The 12,481-nt window shown below is 34.8% G+C and overlaps 3 protein-coding genes across 3 annotated transcripts; 1 reads left to right on the top strand and 2 right to left on the bottom strand.

Annotated features, from left to right (window-relative positions):
• Positions 1-113: 113 nt before the first annotated feature.
• Tsp_06867a (hypothetical protein) lies at positions 114-573 on the bottom strand (the record flags this gene model as incomplete). Its single annotated transcript, XM_003380665.1, has 2 exons — positions 470-573; positions 114-255 (listed from the first exon to the last, which is right to left on the bottom strand). Coding segments are annotated over exons 1-2 (246 nt in total), but the record flags the coding sequence as incomplete, so codon positions are not given.
• A 4,848-nt stretch (positions 574-5,421) lies between these two features.
• Tsp_06866 (hypothetical protein) lies at positions 5,422-6,766 on the top strand. The gene is made up of 8 exons (XM_003380664.1): positions 5,422-5,459; positions 5,485-5,567; positions 5,768-5,895; positions 5,982-6,083; positions 6,287-6,336; positions 6,394-6,502; positions 6,559-6,643; positions 6,738-6,766. The coding sequence occupies exons 1-8, from the start codon at positions 5,422-5,424 to the stop codon at positions 6,764-6,766; spliced, it is 624 nt and encodes a 207-aa protein (XP_003380712.1).
• Positions 6,767-8,198: 1,432 nt separating this feature from the next.
• On the bottom strand, positions 8,199-10,739 carry Tsp_06865 (hypothetical protein). The gene is made up of 7 exons (XM_003380663.1): positions 10,595-10,739; positions 9,855-9,880; positions 9,516-9,605; positions 9,166-9,249; positions 8,920-8,990; positions 8,419-8,489; positions 8,199-8,245 (listed from the first exon to the last, which is right to left on the bottom strand). The coding sequence occupies exons 1-7, from the start codon at positions 10,737-10,739 to the stop codon at positions 8,199-8,201; spliced, it is 534 nt and encodes a 177-aa protein (XP_003380711.1).
• Between the last annotated feature and the right edge of the window lie 1,742 nt (positions 10,740-12,481).

Here is a 12,481-nt window from a genome sequence, read left to right as displayed (position 1 = left end):
TCAAATAGTCCATTCCTTATTCGTAGAATTGAACACTGCGTTTCTTCTGTTCATATTGCATCGCGGCATAGGTTAGAGTTTATCCTGAGTAAGAAGTTCCAATGCACAAAAACCGGTTTCCAGCGCTGCGCTATGCAAATAACGATCGCCATAAAAGGTGCCTTATCGTCAGTAAGGGCGCACTCGTTCGTTTGACTTACGTGGCAAGTGGTAGCGTTGTAAAATGTTCTCTGAGTACATGACGCTGAATAGTTGCTGAAGTCGATTTTAAATTGTCGAAAAGTAATTCCTCCTTCTTTCCACTTGTGTTACTTTTCTTCAAAACATTTGTATACTCATTGTGTAAATGCTGCCTTTTAATTAAAAACCAGTTAATTATTATATTTGAAAATTCAATTTTCTGTTTCTTTTACAACGTGATGAAGGTGAATATTGTTCATTTAATACTAAACACTTTTACAGATATGACCTTTGAAGAGAAGAAAAAGTGAAAACGCAGGCGACACGAAGCATATTGCGGAACTCACGAAGCAGAACAAGAAAAGACATGCGGTTCTCCCGTGGGTCCCCCATTCTATAAGTCTCGGTTTGGGATACTTCGAAAGGGCGAAGTTATCCCATAGTTTAATTGAGTTAACGACAAACCTACGTGGCTGAGTTTTGAGTTAATGCAGTATTTGGTCTTTCACGCTGCAAAATTTACGTATGCAATTACTTTCCTGTGTCGAAATAATTTTGATTTTTGTTTATTTTGTAATCTTTATTTTTCTTCTCTTGCATAGTTTGATTTTGAACAGTTTCCGAACCAAGTTCTTTTTATTTTTTAAAGTTTTTCTCATTCATTCAAACTTTATATATTTTACTGATTTTTTTATTTTTCCCATTATTTCTTTTGATTCTTTTTTATTTTCACTTCTTTTCTTCTTATATTGTACATTTTATTATTTTTTTCAATTTATTTCTCCAAATATTTTTTCTCTGATTCTTTTACTTTCACTTTAACTTTGTAAAAACTCTGACACATGGAAAGCATTGCATACAAATACGTAAACACGTAATAAACCGTAATGCACATGGAGAAGAAAGAAGAAAAGTGGAGCAAGCCACGAGCGAGGGAACGGATGGTCGGTAGGTTGGATCGAATCGTTCGTTGGTCAATTGCGTTCGTTGGTCAACTGAGGTAAGTATCGACACGTTGGAGAAGATGCGATTTGCCGAAGTTGAGTGTGAAAGGTTCTTTCTTCATTACAAAGACACAATGAATAAAATATGTTACCATGTTCACAGACGTAACAAAAGGCCAATGCTGCGTTAATTCATAACGATGATGATCATGTAGGATTAGTTGATAGGGGAATCATGTTTGCCAATAGTAGTTGCCAGCCAGCAACATTAAATAGTTTAAACAGTTAAAATGGGGGAAAATGAAATAATGCACGTGGCACATGTAAATTAATAATGTATTTAAAAGTAAGAAAAAAATTTTTTTATTTCTTTTAATATAAACCAAGAACAATGCAACAACAACAATTCTTTATTAATGAAACATTTTATTTTTCACAAAGTTTTTTTGTAATAAATGTACAATGTAATACAAACAAACAGATAAAGGCTGGCATAAATGAGTTCTGCGAAATGGCAAACATGCCTGGAGTGCGACTTGAAATATTTAAAGCAGGTGGAGGATGGAGAGACCAAAAATGGGCCCCATCCTGGAGCGTGAAGCTCCCTTTCCTTAGACAAGGGAGAGTGCAAACTCTACCTTACTCTTTGAGCAGGCAGGCTTCCTTACTCTTTGACAAGCTCACTAGGAGGAATTGTGCCGTCAGGTCTCACCATGTTCAGTAAATTTAATTCAGTCAAGTGAATTCTACAAAAATGATCCTTCTTCGATATCTGAATTTTCAGTTGCAGCAACTTTTGCTATTTTTGAAAAATTGATGATGTTTTTTCAAACGGTCGCAGAATATTTTTTATTGGAATCAGTAAATGAATGTGAATTAGTGCACGATGTAAAGTTTGAGGGGGCAAAATCTAAAAATTTTTAATAATTAGATTCTGTATTTTGTCCATGCATATAAGATAACAATGTTGCCGGTTCCACACTTTTTAAAATGACAACCGTGATACACAATTTTTAGTACTTCAACCCAGCATGTGCATTATATTAAATTATCAATTCATTATGCTTGTGTTTTAAGTAAATATTATGTTTTACCATTCTTCTGTTGTAGGCATTCATTTCTCTTCTTTTCAAAGTGGTTGATCAAAGTCTGATTGAAATGTTCATTAAACAATCAGTTCCTTTAAATTAATGAATGAATTTTTCTGAATATTACGACATATTATTATCGTGCCAGTGCAGCCCCATTTACGTAAGACACTATTTTATACTTCTTTAATTTACGCCATAATATTATTTATGATAGATAGTGGCTTTGATCTGTAACGTATTCAGGATTTTGTTCTTGTTCAGCAATTATTATAATCTTTGGTGTTTGCTCATTACATTGTTATACGTTTTCAAAGCATACATGCATTTCTAGGTCAGAAGAGTAACTTTATGCTAATGTGATGGTAAACACTGCCGTTGGCATTCTGCTACGTGCCCTTTGTGCTATTCAAATGCGGTAGCAATGTTCATTATATAAATTTCTGTTTATTGAGAGAACTGCATTATAGTATAAATGTTCGCTGCTGAAGGGCGGTCTAATTACTTACTGCATTGCGTTATTTGGTCATTTCGATGCTTCACTGCAACAATTACGTTGTGATTGTTAGACTAAAAATATGAAGAAACCACGAACATCAGTTACAAAATGTATGACTCTACGTTTGCTTTATACGTCATTTCTGACAGGTCTGCTGACAGGTATGAATTTTCATGTATTTGCTATTTTTTATACAATATTTCCTTTCATTCTCTTGGCACACTGCACTAAACATGCGCACTTTTTAAGCTTTATGTAGTAGATTTCAGTTTTTTTGAATGGAAAATAGCGCGTTGTTCTTCAGTAATGATGTTCAATTAATATTTGAGATTTTATTACGGCCAAGCCATTATATAATAGTACTAATGGTATATTTTGTTATAATTTTCAATAGTCCTTACAAATCCATTTGTAAAGTAGTACTCTGACATAGCAGTTGAACCCCTCCCGCATTATATTTACTGCCCATTGTAATGTTTATTGCTAAGGTAACATACTTGCCCAATTGTTTAAACGAAATGTCGTGTGCAGTCGCACAATCGCACCCCTAAATGCTTGTCACTGCTCAAATCGTGCACAAGACTGTTTCAGCATGACATAGGAAAGCTGCTGTTAGCTAGAGAACACACTTTTATATTACCACCTTTGATACTTTAAGAATGGCAGTAACGTATCCTTTATTTTTGAAATGACTCCTTAAAGTTTCTATTATGTCATTGTACCACCAATACCACTGACTTATACAGATGCACCTATTTTAATGTCATTGAGAAAATAACTCAATGCCAATCAGTGTTGTCAGTATTGATAAATGAAGCAACCCCTGAATATTATACGTGAAGATTGAGTGGAAGAACGCATACGACAACTTCCACCTCCTCCATCCTTCAACTTCTCCCTCATTCCTTCTTGCTATGCTGTCCCGCCCTCCTTTCCTGTCTAATGATCCCCATCATTGAGCTAGTAATAATACTAAGCTGAACAGAGATCGCATTAAAATGAAAATTCTGTCCAACCCCTATTTCGAGCTGAATGAACAGCACTTAGCTGTTTTCATCTCATATAAATTTAATTCCTCATAATTGTTATCGACTAGCAATATACCCAAATCCAGGCTACTCGTGATTCTTTTGTTTTATTCTCTTCATGAAATGCAATACAGAATTGTCACCCGCATAAGTTTCTTGAATTCATTGCAAATCTTTGAGTAACTTAATTTCTGCAGGTAGGTTTATCTCATTGTATGAAGGGCGCTGATGCAGTGCTCAACCAAGTTTGCAGTCTTGCTATAAATTATCATAAGGCGCAAACGAACGTGGAGGTGAGCTGTCAAGCGGCATACCCCCTGGTGCAGCCGCTTACCATCATTATGTCTACGCTGCGCACTTGTTAACTTCTGTGGTGAGATAAACTGCATATTACAAAATTTCATGACAACTGTTTAATTTTCCATAAATCTAAAAAATATTTTATTTTCGCAACTATTTTCTGTGGGTGCTATTTAAAATTATCCATATAATTTTGATTAGAAGAAAAGCATTCATTAAATATAAATTATTGAATCACCTTGTTCTTTCGAGCAACTAAATTACACAACATGCATAAATACGCAGTGATAGCATTTCCGTTTATTTTTAGTAATTTGCGATGCTTCATGTTAATAAGTTTACGTTTTAGGTAATTTTAGGGAAAAATTTGCATAACAGTGCCATATTACGTAGTAATATGAAGTGTGTAAATAGAAACGTAATAAATTTCATCGTCTCGTTTCATAATGTTGTTCATAACGTTCATTTTACTGCGCTATTTACTGATGAAAAATTAGGTTGTTCTTCGTGAAGCAAAGTAAATAGTCATTTGCATAATTTTCTTATTATACAATTGACCAAGCACATCGATTTTATTAGGTTATGCAGTTCACTGCAATGCTATCAATCTAGCACGTGGTCAACTATAATTCCGCTCTTCAACACCATCCATGAATAACTGGTAAGTTAGATTTGATATTTTGGTGGTGGTATGCTATGCATGTTACTTTGCATATATGGTTAATGGAAACTGGCGGTTATCTTTCTAGTGTTATTATTGCTTAGTTTTAGATTCATCAGATCCTGAAGACGAAGACGTATCTATTTCTGTTTTTTATTTTTACATGACTGTATTAATATAATTCACTTTTAGAATTTACATTATTTTATATTCATACCATGAATATGAAACAACCAAATTCTGAAAACGGAATATGGTAACTATGCATCATGATGAATATGCCTTGCTTTTTACTTGAATTTTTCTTTTAAATTTAGATTGATAGTTGCAGTGCCACTAGCGCCATATTGCTTTCATTTTAACTGCAGCACTAACGTTAAATTATCATGTATATGATATCATAGATTTGATGCATATGATATCATAGATTCAATTCTTTAAAGAATTGAAAATTACATTTGCCTTGCTACATTTTGAAAATGCCCTGATGCAATCTATTATCAGTAAAGACGGGTAAAAGTTGTTGAACGGTGGTTGTTGAAGTTGCTGACAGCGTTCAAAAAACGTATGACAAAAAACAGTAAGTATTGACTTTGTTTCATTAGATAGCAAGACGATGGGCGTAACAGATATATGTAGAATTTGGTAAGATCTATAATTACAGATTGTCATCACCTGAGCTTTTACGGAGTTTTATTTGTTCTGGGCACCTTGATAAGTCATGTTGAGATCATTTCGTTCTAAATGTGGCATCCGTAAGTATTGAATTTGCTCCTGATTGCAGTTGCATCATACAGTGTACACATTTTATCCATGACAGCATTACATTGACGTCAAGCGAATACGATATTTCTGATGGCGCTCTGAGTTAGTTGAAATTGGTGCAGTGACGTTTCCCAGTTGTCCTAGTGTGGTTTCACTTATCGCAAGAGTAAGAAGGAATTGATTGTAATTGTAGCAGATTTTGCCGAGTCAGTCGAGCAGCGTTCGTACAAATTCTGACAATGTATTGGTGCTTGTTGCTGTCAGTGCGTTTCGAATGTGATATGACAAAAATTAGTGAGTAGCTTTTGTTCATAATAGCTATGGATTACGTCATCCCATGAAGCTTGTACCGTTGGCAACCCTTGTTCACATGGACATAAAAGCGTTTCGTAGCCGTCCCAGTGTGCCTTTGCTTATCACAAATAGTATCGTTTATCAGTAAGTATTGAATTTGATTAATTAGCTTTAAGATGCGAGTGTTACATGGATTGAATTAGATAACATCCATGATGAAAGATAACATCATTAGCTGAACTGTTTTCAACTTTCTTTCGCTCTGGACACCGTGTTTGGTCATGCTCACATCAGTTTGTTCTAGATGTGGCATCACAAACATTCGTAAGTATTTAACTTGCTCCTGATTGCAGTTGGATACGTAAAGTGTGCACAATTTATCCATGACAGCATTACATTAACATCAAGCGAATTCGATGTATCTTCTGATGACCCTCTGAGTTGAAGTTGACGCAGTGACGTTCATCATTGGTACTAGTGTGGTTTCACTTATCAAAAGAGTAAGAAGGAAATGATTGTAATTCTAGCAGATTACGTTGAGACAGTCGAGTAGCGCTGGTGCCCGGATAGATCTTTCGTGAGTGCGTTTCCGATGTGATATGACAAATTAGTAAGTAGTTTTTGTTTATAATAGCTGTGGATTATGTCGTCTCATGAAGCCCGTACTGATGCCAACCAGTGTTCACTTGGCGTTTCAATGGCGTTTTCTACCCGTCCCAGTGTGCCTTTACTTATCACTAATAGTAAGATGGAATTTCATATTATGACAGCAATGAAATATGTTAAATAAATAGAACAGGTATCCCAGCATTTTGTTCTTGATAGCAATGGATTACGTCATCAGAAACTTTGTTTAGTTGCAGCCGATGGCACTCACAAATTGCGTTTTTTACGGTTCTGATGTTTTTCCTTGTCACGCAAGGTAAGGAAGAATTGCATTATTTTTGTAGTAAAACTGTTTTGTATTTAAAGTTTTAGTGCGTGACTGTGAAGACGCCGCATCTTGAATGATCTCTATCGAATGACGTCGTTATTTATTCTGCTGTTATTCGTCTTCAATTACTTTCTGTAATATGGCTGTAATATGGTATATAACTATATTCAACTATGAATTTTAGAATCATGGCATGTTTATATTAAATTCTTCACTAAGAGCAGTAGAGAGCTGTAGCATCAAAGTAAGTGGATAAAGTAATGCAGGTAAGTAGAATCGAAGCGGGTATATTAAAGTGCGTACAGGTAAATGGATTGCAGGTAAGTACTGAAGGTAAGTACGATAATGCAGGGTGCAGGTGAGTAAAATGAAAAGGTAAGTTGTGCAGTAAAGTAAGATGCAGGTGAGTAAAATGAAAAGGTAAGTTGTGCAGGTAAGTATAAAGAATAATGATATCGTAGAGTAAAGTGGATTGAAGTTCGATAGCATAGAGGTAAAGGTAAGTATGATGCGTTACTCTACGCTGAGTGGAAATTGTAGGACATGTATCGAATTGCAGAAGTAAAGAGCCGGGTGCTAAATTATGCAAATTTTTGAAAAAAATACCTGAGGGAATGCCGTGGGCATAGCCTGAAAGCAAAAGAAAATTTGCATATCCCCCTGAAGGCAAATATTGTGCAATAAAATGCTTTGGGCGTAGCCTGCGGGAATATGCAAATTTTTATTTGCCCTGGGGCATAGCCTGAGGCGACGCCTGGGGCTAAATTCAAAAAATTTCAAAATTTTCAAAAAATTGCCTGAGGCATAGCCCCAGGCGTAGCCTGAGGGCAAATAAAATTTGCATATCACCCTGAGGCGATTAAAAATTTGCATAAAACCTCCCTGAGGGCAAATATTGTGCTATAAATTGCCTGGGGGATAGCCTTAGGGCATATGCAAATTTTTATTTGCCCTGGGGCATAGCCTGAGGGTAAAGCCTGGGGCTATATTTTAAAAAATTCGAAATTTTCAGAATTTTGCCTGAGGCATAGCCTAGGGCGTAGCCTCAGGGCAAATAAAAATTTGCATATTACCCATAGGCTATTAAAAATTTGCATATTTTATTAAATAAATCGCCCTAGGCTTTTTAAATTTTGTAATTTCTATATTCACATGTACATTCACCATACTTCACCCTAATCACCCCATCTTTAACATTACTTACCTTTCCACTTATACCTACCTTCACATTACTTACCTTCACCCATACTCTACTTACCTTTGCATTATACTTACCTTCACCAAAAACACTACTTACCTTCACACTTATACTTGCCGTCACCCTATACAATATTTACCTTCACACTACACACTAACTGCCTTTACCTATGCAGTACTCACCTTCACGTTTATACTTACCTTCACACCTATTCTTACCTGACACCCTTAACTATTAGACTACTTACCTTATCTTCATACTTACCCATAGCTTCCTTGTCTTTTTAGACTTAGATTTACACATTACGCTATTTACTTAGCCATGTTGCCTTTAACTGACTCTCTGAAACCAGAACTAAAATGAATTAAATAAATCTTGAAAACACTAGTACCAAACAATAAAAATTATAATTATAAAAAGCAATTAAAAAAATTATGAAAAGCAAAATTAAAACCTGAAAAACTAAAACAACAAAATTTAGTTTAAAACTTTCATAGTATATAAAAGTAAAAAACGTAAAAACATACGTCGCCAAACAGAGCGGCAATAACTGGTGGTATTGCTTGGTGATGACGTATTTATCGACGTGATTACGAATCTTTGTAAAAACACCACATGTTCAATAACGGATAGTTACCAAAGAATGCAGCAATTTCATTCATCTATATCTAAACGTAATGATTCTGAAAATATTTGCAAAACAAGTGTGCTGAAAAGTAAAGCATGTTAAACAAAATTGATATAAAACAGCCATATTATAAAAAATTAATTGAAGACAAATAACAGTGCATCGTTGTTCCTTAATTACTAAGTATACAAATTTTCATAAAAGCTACTTGCTAATCATACAACATTTGTCCTTCATGATGCAACCTTCAACAGTTATGCGCTGAAATTTTCAATTAAACATTCTTAGCATGTGATAAGCAACACCGCTGTGTGAATGCTATCACTCATCAATAAAAAACAAAATCTCTACTTAGAAAATACTGAAACTTACCTACTCACATAGTACTCTACAAAAATACTCACCAAACGCACTGATGGCAACACGCACTACCAGACTTGTGTGGTGTATCCGAAAACCAGCGCAAGTCGACTATATTCACGATATATCTTTAACATCTTACATACATCTTTTCAATCCATTTATGGAAACCTAAACCACCATTATTCATTCATTCATTATTCATCCTTATTCAAGATTATAGAAATAGTTCCACTGCACTGACACAACCCATTGCTATAACAAAGTGCATAAAATTCATTCTTACTGTGACGATGAAGAAAACCAGAAAGCGGAACTGTTGAGACACATGACGGATCACGGTAGAAACATGAACAGAGCAATAGTGAAACTAAAAAACAGATACTAAATAACACAGCAAATCATATCATATCATCATATCATCGTGATGCACTGTTATTCGGCTTCAATCACTTTTTATAATAAGGCACTTTTTATAATAATTTTTATAATAAGTAATTCATATAAACAGAATATTTTTTACCTACACTCTTGTACCTACACCTACTCTTTTTACCCATCCATTTCATAAATAGGAAAAAGAAAAAGGAATAAATTTTATAAATTTCTAATGTAAAATTCAAATTTCAAATTTACTAAAATCAAAGGCAACCAATCTACAATATTAAACACATTACGTTGCACGTAGGAATACAATAACAGACGTGCTGCTGATGGCGTTGCTAACTTACAATCGAAATATCTCGCAAATAATAATTTTGCGCAGCTGCTTGTTGGCCATCATTTTCATTGAAATTTCACGGGAATGAACAAGATTGCAAATCAACAGCAGATGAAAATAATTATGATGCATAGTGGCATCATCTTCTCATGATAGGACTTTTTATATTCATTGATATGAAAATAAATTAATGTAAATTCTAAAAGTGAATTATATTAATGCAGTCATCTCTAAATAAAAGCAGAAATAGATACTTCTTCTTCTTCAGCATCTGATGTACCTGAAAGTTAGCAATAACAACAACAGAAAAGAAACCCGTCAGTTTCCATTCACCATATAAGTATAGTAACATGCATAGCATACCACCACCAAAATATCAAATCCAACTTACCAGTTATTCATGGATGGTGTTGAAGAGCGGAATTATAGTTGACCACGTGCTAGATTGATAGCATTGCATTGAACTGAATAACCTAATGTAATCGAAGTTCTCTGATTAGATGTATAATACTAAGTAAATTATGCAAATAACTATTTACTTTGCTCAGGAAGAACGACCTAATTTTCCATCAGTAATAGCGCAGTAAAATAAACATTATGAGCAACATTATGAAACGAGACGATGAAATTTATTACGTTTTTATTTGCACACTTCCTATTACTACGTAATATTGCATTGTTATGCAAATTTTTCCCTAAAATTACCTAAAACGGAAACTTATTAACATGAAGCATCGCAAATTACTAAAAATAAACGGAAATGCTATCACTGCGTATTTATGCATGTTGTGTAATTTAGTTGCTTGAAAGTACAAGGTGATTCAATAATTTATATTTAATGAATGCTTTTCTTCTAATCAAAATTACATGGATAATTTTAAATAGCACCCACAGAAAATAGTTGCGAAAATAAAATATTTTTTAGATTTATGGAAAATTAAACAGTTGTCATGAAATTTTGTAATATGCAGTTTATCTCACCACAGAAGTTAACAAGTGCGCAGCGTAGACATAATAATGGTAAGCGGCTGCTCCAGGAGGTATGCCGCTTGACAGCTCACCTCCACGTTCGTTTGCGTCTTATGATAATTTATAGCAAGACTGCAAACTTGGTTGAGCACTGCATCAGCGCGCTTCATACAATGTGAGAAAAACCCTAATCGCAAAAATTCAGTAACTGACCGATTTGCAATGAATTCAAGAAACTTATGCGGGTGACAATTCTGTATTGCATTTTATGAAAAGAATAAAACAAAAGAATCACGAGTAGCCTGGATTTGGTTATATTGCTAGTCGATAACAATTATGAGAAATTAGATTTTTATGAGATGACAACAGTTAAGTACGGTTCATTCAGCTCGAAATATATGGGGGGGGGGTGAGGAGAATTTTCAGTTTAATGCGATCTCTGTTCAGCTTAGTATCATTACGAGCTCAATGATGGAGATCATTAGAAAGGAAAGAATGGCGGGACAGCATAGCAGGAAGGAATGAGGGAGAAGTTGAAGGATGGAGGAGGTGGAAGTTGTCATATGCGTTCTTCCACTCAATCTTCACGTATAATATTCAGGGGTTGCTTCATTTATCAATACTGACAACATTTATGGGCATTGAGTTATTTTCTCAATGACAGAAAATACGTGCATCTGTATAAATCAGTGCTATTGGCGGTACAATGACATAATGGAAACTTTAAGGGGTCATTTCAAAAATGAAGGGAACGTTACTGCCATTCTGAAAGTATCAAAGATGGTAGTATAAAAGTGTGTTCTATAGCTAACAGCAGCTTTCCTCTGTCATGCTGAAACAATCTTATGCACGATTTGAGCAGTGACAAGCATTTAGAGGTGCAATTGTGCGATTGCAGTATCCCGGTGACAGACATTTCCTTTAAACAACTGGGCAAGTATGTTACTTTTGCAATAAACATTACAGGGGGCAGTAAAGATAATGCGGGAGGGGTTCAACTGCTATGTCAGAGTACTACTTTACAAATGGATTTGTAAGGGCTAATGACAATTATAGCAAAATATACCATTAGCACTATTATATATTGGCTTGTGCGTAATAAAGTCTCGAATATTAATTGAACATCATTACTGAAGAACAACGCGGTAGTTTCCATTCAAAAAGACTAAAATCAAACAACTACGAAAAGCTTAAAAAGCGCGCATGTTTAGTGCAGTGTGCCAAGAGAATGAAAGGAAATATTGTATAAAAAATAGCAAATACATGAAAATTCATACCTGTCAGCAGACCTGTCAGAAATGACGTATAAAGCAAACGTAGAGTCATACATTTTGTAACTGATGTTCGTGGTTTCTTCATATTTTTAGTCTAACAATCACAACGTAATGGTTGCAGTGAAGCATCGAAATGACCAAATAACGCAATGCAGTAAGTAATTAGACCGCCCTTCAGCAGCGAACATTTATACTATAATGCAGTTCTCTCAATAAACAGAAATTTATATAAGGAACATTGCTACCGCATTTGAATAGCACAAAGGGCACGTAGCAGAATGCCACGGCAGTGTTTACCATCACATTAGCATAAAGTTACTCTTCTGACCTAGAAATGCATGTATGCTTTGAAAACGTATAACAATGTAATGAGCAAACACCAAAGATTATAATAATTGCTGAACAAGAACCAAATCCTGAATACGTTACAGATCAAGCCACTATCTATCATAAATAATATTATGGCGTAAATTAAAGAAGTATAAAATAGTGTCTTACGTAAATGAGGCTGTACTAGCACGATGATAATACTTTTCAGATTAATTGTTGAACAAGCACAACTTCTTTTTCTATTCCAAACTGCACTATACGCTGTTAGAAGTATCGTGAAGTAAAGTTGTCTACTTGCATTCTGGATG

The sequence above is a fragment of the Trichinella spiralis genome (genome assembly GCF_000181795.1).
Source record: "Trichinella spiralis strain ISS 195 chromosome Unknown Scfld2, whole genome shotgun sequence".
In the NCBI taxonomy this organism is placed as follows: Eukaryota; Metazoa; Nematoda; class Enoplea; order Trichinellida; family Trichinellidae; genus Trichinella; species Trichinella spiralis.
The sequence above is the reverse complement of the archived record's forward strand: the minus strand, read 5'-3'. Positions and strand labels throughout refer to the sequence as shown.

Coding starts and splice junctions, on each gene's coding strand:
- Tsp_06866 (XM_003380664.1), top strand. CDS start 5,422: ATGTTGAGATCATTTCGTTCTAAATGTGGCATCCGTAA. Junction 5,568..5,767: donor TATTTCTGATGGCGCTCTGA/GTTAGTTGAAAT, acceptor ATTAGTGAGTAG/CTTTTGTTCATAATAGCTAT. Junction 5,896..5,981: donor TGCTTATCACAAATAGTATC/GTTTATCAGTAA, acceptor CCATGATGAAAG/ATAACATCATTAGCTGAACT.
- Tsp_06865 (XM_003380663.1), bottom strand. CDS start 10,739: ATGAAGCGCGCTGATGCAGTGCTCAACCAAGTTTGCAGTCTTGCTATA. Junction 9,606..9,854: donor CAGATGCTGAAGAAGAAGAA/GTATCTATTTCT, acceptor TTCGATTGTAAG/TTAGCAACGCCATCAGCAGC. Junction 8,991..9,165: donor TGGTTTTCTTCATCGTCACA/GTAAGAATGAAT, acceptor TCGTGAATATAG/TCGACTTGCGCTGGTTTTCG.